The 7,301-nt window shown below is 46.8% G+C and overlaps 1 protein-coding gene across 1 annotated transcript in view; it reads right to left on the reverse strand.

The window, feature by feature from the left end:
* The window catches only part of HCN3 (hyperpolarization activated cyclic nucleotide gated potassium channel 3), a 29,816-nt gene extending 22,756 nt beyond the window's left edge, over window positions 1-7,060 (reverse strand). The window contains 1 exon segment of the mRNA XM_042440774.1: window positions 6,530-7,060. Within this exon segment, the coding sequence (XP_042296708.1) occupies window positions 6,530-6,874 (345 nt within the window). The 5' untranslated portion in view covers window positions 6,875-7,060.
* Window positions 7,061-7,301: the final 241 nt, after the last annotated feature.

A 7,301-nucleotide genomic window follows, 5' to 3' on the forward strand; every position in this document is an offset into this window, starting at 1 on the left:
ATATGCTAGGAATTGCCTCCCAACTTGATAAGATGTGTGATAAGAGACTACCTTGAAAGGAGTCTGTTATTCTTTCTTAGAAGGTTCTCAAGTAGAGACTGAATGGCCCAATTACCCAGGAGGCAAGAGAAATGAATTTCCTACATCAACAAGGGGCTGAACGACATAATCTTTTAGGTTCTTCTCAACTCTGTGATTCTGTTCTGTCATTCTAAAACCCACAAAGGTTATAATAAAAATTGTAGAAGTCATGCAACCTGTTGACACTGCACAATTACAGCACTGTGATCAAGCTTGAACTGTGATGGTAACATCTGATGGCATCCTGGAATTGGCATTTAAAATTCTCAAACAGGAGAGTGCTAGTGCCTCACCAAACTACAAACCCAGAATTGCATAAGATGCAGCTATGGCAATTAAAATGGCACCACACTGCTATAACTGTGTAATGAGAGGTTGGTACTTACCATAAAGATTCATTCTTAGATGGCAGGAGAGGAGGAAGACAGGAGGAGTGCATAGCTCCTCTGTGCCATCGAGAAGATGTGCAAGGGCTTTTCTTTATTAGTCTCTGGCCCAAAACAGACGAGCCAAATAAAGTGACTTTCAATCACTTTGGGGATTTGGCATTTAGATGACACATGCCCCCAAAGCAGCCAGAAGCCACACCGAAGAGCTAGCCCTTTTAGGAGTGCATTTAATCCCCTCCTGCTGGCTGCTGGTGTGGAACCACGGTGGCACCCTACTTTGGAAGCAGGCCGTGTGGTTTCCACAGTCCTGACCCAATCGGGGCTGGAATGGCCAGGGACTCCTCTTTCTAGGTCGTCTACTTTGGCACTATGTGAATGAATACGTTTTTTAAAATCAGACACATACATTACAGTATGACATTTTTGAGCCACTCCAGAAAGGAAGTTAAACAAACAGGGTGCCACCATTGAGAGTGTTCTATTTCTGGTAATCAGCCCTCCTCACTGCAAATCATTTTGGGGGGGGGGGATTTAAAACTGCAACTCATAGAATCCACTACCTAGCATTGGTTATGTTGACTAGAGATTTTGAAAACTACTCTGCAAGACACCTCTTTTATGCTTTGCTTCCAATTCTTGGCGCACTCAGACAAGGGCATCAGCCCATATATAGCTGATTGGCAGTTTGACACATGGGAAATTCTAATTGTACAAACATGTGTGCCTATCCAGTCTTGCGGGGTTGTTGTGAGGGTAAACTTGATGGAGACCATGATTGGAGATTTTATTTTGGTCACTACCAAACTTTGATCTCAAATGACATCCAAACACAAAGTGTAGTTTAAAACCATGGCTGAGGTATGGGTGATATTTTTAGAAATCAGTTTTATTTCTAGCATTTAAAAATTAACTTTAGTGCATTATTTGTCCCACATTTTACTCTTTTCAGAAATGTTTTATGATTTTGTTATGATCCATTGCAATATGGCCCCAACCCAGTCCCAGGTGATGGACTGCAACTACTACCATCCCCAGTCAACATAGTTGATGGAAATTGTAATCCTAAATCCCAAGGGTATGAGTTTGGTGAAGGCTGGTTAGTCACTGGAGAGACAATCTCACTCTGCTCATGCTCACAGGCATCCTGACTTTACTTGTGCTATGTATGTTTCCAACAGTGTTCTCTAGGATGGAACACTATAGGCCTAAAGTGATAAGTGCTCCCAGTGCTTTGGTCGGGGTTGCCTCTAATGTTTACGCTTTCTTTTTTTATAACATTAACTGTTGTCTCCTGGATTCACATGGATTGGACATTATTATTTTTTAAAACAGATGATGGCCTGTTACAGACTGCCAAAATAAAGCTGCTTCGGGTCTCTTTGGAGGTATGCTGTTTAAATGATGCATGCATCCTAAGAATCTGGAAGCTGCACCAAAGCTGCCCTCCAGTGCTTAGGAACGGAGTGTGGCTTTAGCGCGACCTCCGGACTCTTAGGACCCCATGCATCATTTAAATAGCGTATCTCCAAAGAGACCCAAAGCAGATTTATTTTGGCAGTCTGTAAAAGGCCGATAATCCAAGAAACAGGATTACCCTACACTTCAAGGGGTGGGGGAACCACTCCGCAGGTTACAAAACTAAGGGAAAGTCTGCCATTCCCACCATAATTTATTAAGGAGAACTGTCACTGTGAATTACATCTCCCTCCATCTGCTGCTTGCTTGTTTGTTCTGGGGTGAGGTGGGGCTCAGTGAATTAATGCAAAGCTGTGTGTTTATTGACTCAAGATCATTATGTGATCAATCGTATTTACGCGATTTATGTATTTATGTGATTAATTGTATTTTACGTTTGAACCTAAAGAGAAGGTCAAAAGCCAGGGCGGGATAACATGCCATCTGTCAGGGATCAATGTTCAAGCCCTAAAGAAAAAGAAAAGTCAGATGCATACAGAGCCAGAGGAGCAAAGGATTCTGAGTCAGGCCAAGCAATTAGGCTTCATTTTCTGTTATGGTGGAGAAAATGATCTCTCAACCCTTTTCTAAGCGGGAAGTAATTTACTGAGGGCCATCTTCCAACAGCGGAAGGGGCCAAAAGTGGAAAGAAGGGGCTGGTTGCAGTAGTGGGCAAGGATTGGGGGAGGTTTTGGGTGGGACCTGTGTCAGATGTCAGAAATGCTAGAACAGGTTGTGGGTAGGGCCAGTACCAAAAGTGGGTAGGACCAGAGCTGTCCCACACTCTTTCTCATCACCCTTACAAAGAGACACACATCATTCTTGAGAATGTTTCCTTATGCCCTACACTGATTTAGGCCAAGAGGCAGTGTTGTGGAGTGGTTATAGCGTGAACTGCTTAGGGAGTGCTTAAGTGCACTGATAAGCAGTATAGAAATGTACCTGCTATTGTTTTCTATCTCTCTTTCTCTCCTACTCCTGAAAACCAGAGAACTTGCTCATAATTCTGTGACATTTTCTGGTTATAATATGGGTTCTGCCTGATAGGAATTGAGCATTTAAGGAATTTGCTATGTATAGGAAGTTCCTCTGGTTAAAATGTCTTCTGAACAACATGCCCTGTTACAGTATACATAGATAGACCCATTTGTCAACTTCTCTTTCTCTTAGTTTCTCAACTTCAGTTTAGTTATTCCAGAATTTGCAAACATAAAAATGTGTATACTTTTATCTCCTTAACACTTTTCTCCTATCGCATGCCTTTTGTAGGCATTTTCCATAAATACACACATTCTTCCTAGAATGCTTTTGTATGATATTTTCAGGAACATGTTTTTTTTTTACTTTGTCCAAATCTCATCTGGAATACTCTTTCCAGTTCTGGGCACCACAATTCAAAAAAAGATGTTGATAAGCTGGAGCATGTCCAGAGAAAGGCAACCAAAATGGTGAGAGGTCTGGAAACCATGAAGCCCTATGAGGAGAGACTTAGGGAGCTGGGAATGTTAAGCCTGGAGAAGAGGTTAGGGAGCAACATGATAGTTCTGTTTAAATATATAAAGACATGTCATATCGAAGATGGAGCAAATCTGTTTTCTGCAGCTCCAGAGAATAGGACTGGAGCAATGGATGCAAACTACAGGAAAGCAGATTCTACCTATACACTGGGAAGAACTTCCTGACAGTAAGGGCTGTTTGACAGTGCAACACACTCCCTTGGGGTGCTTTGACTGTGTATTCCTAGATGGCAAGGTGTTGGACTTGATGGCCCTTGAGGTCTCTCACAACTCTATGATTCTGTACTCTATGATTTTATGTGTGTGAGTTGCCGCTAACATATGCTTGTTGCTCATTTTTATGTTTAAATATTTGAAGGGATGTCATATTGAGGATGAAACAAGCTTGTTTTCTGCTGCTCCAGAGACTAGGACCCAGAGCAATGGATGCAAGTTGCAGGAAAAGAGATTCCAGCTCAACATTAGGAAGAACTTCCTGACAGTAAGGGCTGTTCGACAGTGAAGCAAACTCCCTCGGAGTGTAGTGGAGTCTCCTTCCTTGGAGGTCTTCAAACAGAGGCTGGATGGCCATCTGTCGGGGATGCTTTGATTGTGATTTCCTGCATGGCAGGGGATTGGACTGGATGGCCCTTGCGGTCTCTTCCAACTCTACGATTCTATGATTCTATGATTTTTGTTGTCTGGCTTCAAGTTGTTTCTGAGACTGATGGCAACCCCAAGGTGAACCTATAATGGGTTATGTTGGGGTTTTGATTTGTAGGGTATTTGGCATTACCATTTTTGAGCCTGAGAGAGTGTGACTTGCCCAAGGTCACCCAACGGGCTTTACATGGATGAGTTGGGATTCAATCCCTGGTCTGCAGTTATAATCTAATGCTCAAACCACTACACCACACTGTGCTCTCATACACAGATTGAGTTCCCCATCCACACTGAGATGCAAGCAGCACATATTGTTTAGAAATGGCTGTGAAAACCTTCAGCTATTTGAGATACAGAGAGGAGCAATAAACCCATGAGAACATGCACATGTCTCCAGATTTGTTATGCCAACACAAGATGGCCATTCATTCTGTTGCAAAATCTGGCTCTTGGGCAGAAAGAGGAGTAAGTCTTCCCAATCAGCTGCTGCCTAATCCTTTTGGAATGGAAAATCCTGAGGACTGAACTTGTGACTTTTGCCACGCAAAACAGGTACACTGCCATGGACTGATGCTGCCATCCCACAGTAGACTTTGATTGAATGTTCTGCTTTGCAGCAACAAAGGATGACCATGCTCCAGCCAGGTTAGGTAGCAGCCTCTCCAGAGTCCTCTTTATTACATTTAGGATCTTTACACACAGCTGTGGTTTTTTCCTAATAACTTTGAAGCCTATAGAAGAAATTGGGACTTTTTGTGATTTAGATACTTGGAAAATGTCCTATTACTGTGTTGCTCTATATAATATAGCGATTCTTTCCATAAAAGGAAAGGCTCAAAGGAGGGGAGTGAATGAAGAGGAAAAGTCAGAAAATGACCAGAGAGACTAAATGAAGGAGAGCCATATTGAAAAAAAATCAGTGTGCTTAAACATAAAAAAAGAGACTGTAAATTCCTAATGATTTTAAATGATGTTAAACGTGCGCAAAACGTTCTGAGCCAAAAAATCCATGCCAAATTCTGCTGATATAACAACTAGGAAAGGAACAAGTGTGAGGTGCATAGTTTGAAAATAGGCGAGTTTCATGACTGTCAAAGCCTTTCTTCCTCAAGTGCAGCCACAGCATGTTTTAATTCTATCTGTTCCAGACTGCCAAAATAAAGCTGCTTCGGGTCTCTTTGGAGGTATGCTATTTAAATGATGCATGGGTCCTAAGAGTCCGGAGGTCACACCAAAGCCACACTCCATTCCTAAGCACTGGAGGGCAGCTTTGGTGCAGCTTCCCGATTCTTAGGATGCATGCATCATTTAAACAGCATACCTCCAAAGAGACCCCAAACAGCTTTATTTTGGCAGTCTGTAACAGGCCATCGTCTGGAACTACCTGTTCACTGAGGGGTGGGTTTCACACAGCCAGACAGGAATTATCGGACTGCAACTCCCAGCATTCCTTACCTATGCTGGCTAAAGCTCACTATACCTGGAGAGGCTGGGGATCAGACCTTGGGGAAAGTGCATGCTTTGCCACACTGCTTTTTCTGAGACACACCAGCCCCCCTCCGGCCAGCCTTTCTAAACACCTTGGCCCTTGAGAGAGATATGAACGGTGTGACTCTCACTGTTCCTTGGCAACAACGCTGGTTGTCGTCTGAAGGGAGTTGTCATCTGATCCATCCAAAGAGTGTAGAAGCGGAGAAGTCTGGCCTCAATAGAACAGAGAGGCAGCAAAAGACCCTGACTCTGTGGGCCCTGGAGATTTCTCTGCCACCGGAAAGAACGGGTGTCTATGGAAGTACATGCATGGTCCCAATTCTTCCTCTCTGGATGTGTGTGAATGTAAGCCATGGCTTGCTTTGAGAACCCAATGTCTATTATGCTTCTTTCTAGAGGCAAGGGTTTCAAGAGCGGGACATTGAGGCCATTCTGAACTAGAGTTTCTGGGGGTTTTGTGCTGTCTCTCACTCTTTTGATTGCAATATCTATGGATACATTTTAGGAATCTGTTGACAAGTCATGTTGCTTTTGGGTGCCTCTTGGCAAGGTTTGTTTTTGAGAGGGGTTTGCCATTGCCATCTTCTGAGGCTGAGAGAGTGTGACTGGCCCAGGGTTGCCAGTCACAGTTAGAATCAAACCCTGATCTCCAGTCACAGAGTCATTGATTCGTAGAGTTGGAAGAGACCCCAAGGAGGGCCCTCCAGTCCAACCCCTTTATTCTGCCATGCAGGAACTCTCAATCAGAGCATCCCCATTGACAGATAGCCATCCAGCCTCCTTCAAGGAAGGAGACTCCGCTTGTGTAGCCCTTACTCTCAGGAGGTTCCTCCTCTTTCCCTGCAGCTTGCATCCCTTGCTCCATTGGGTCCTATTCTCTGGAGCAGCAGAAATAAAGCTCGCTCCCTCCCTCCTCAGGATCTGAGCCGTGTCTGGGGCCCTGGCTCCCCCGGGGTACCTGAAGTCGCTGTAGGGGTGGATGATCCAGGTCCCGGCGGACTTGACCCGCTGCTGCTCGATCTCGACGGCCTTGTGGCTTCCGAACATGCGGAGCGAGAACTTGTTGATGGCCGGCTGCAGCATGGCGCCCAGCTGCCTCTGCACGAAGCCCGACCCCGAGGAGGAGGCCCCGGGCCCCGAGGGAGCGGCCACGGCGGCGGCGGCGGAGGCCAGGTCGGCGGCCACGATCTGCTCGGCCACCGAGGACAGCCCCGGAGCAGCAGCCGCAGCAGGCGCCGGGGGCGGAGGGCCTTGGCGGGGCTCTCCGGCGGAGGAGGAGGAGAAGGAGGCCTCCTCCATGGCGGGACTCGGGCCCCTTCCCTTCAGGCGCCCTTCTTTCCCCGGCCCTCCGCCTCCGCCTCCTGCTGCTGCTGCTTCTGCCGCCGCCGCCGGGGCAGCAGCAGCATCCCTCTCTGGCTGCCGCCGGAGCCCTCGCCGGGAGCCCCGCCGGCAGAGAGCCACCAGCAGCAGCGCCGCCCTTCGCCTCCGGAAGGGAAGGGAAGGGAAGGGAAGGGAGGGGAGGGGAGGGGAAGGCTCGGCGACTCAAGGGTCCCCGGCGGCGACGGAGCCCAGCTCCCAGAGCCCCTCCTTCCTTCGGCCACCGGGGCCGAGGCTTCTGGGAGACCGAGTCCGGCTTCTTTTCCGGGGCGCAGCTCGGGGCCATGGGCCTCCTCCGCTCCTCCTCCACCGAAGGAAGGCTGCATCTTCTTCTCAGCAGGAAGCAGCA

This window comes from Sceloporus undulatus, chromosome 9, assembly GCF_019175285.1.
Source record: "Sceloporus undulatus isolate JIND9_A2432 ecotype Alabama chromosome 9, SceUnd_v1.1, whole genome shotgun sequence".
NCBI classification, from domain to species: domain Eukaryota; kingdom Metazoa; phylum Chordata; class Lepidosauria; order Squamata; family Phrynosomatidae; genus Sceloporus; species Sceloporus undulatus.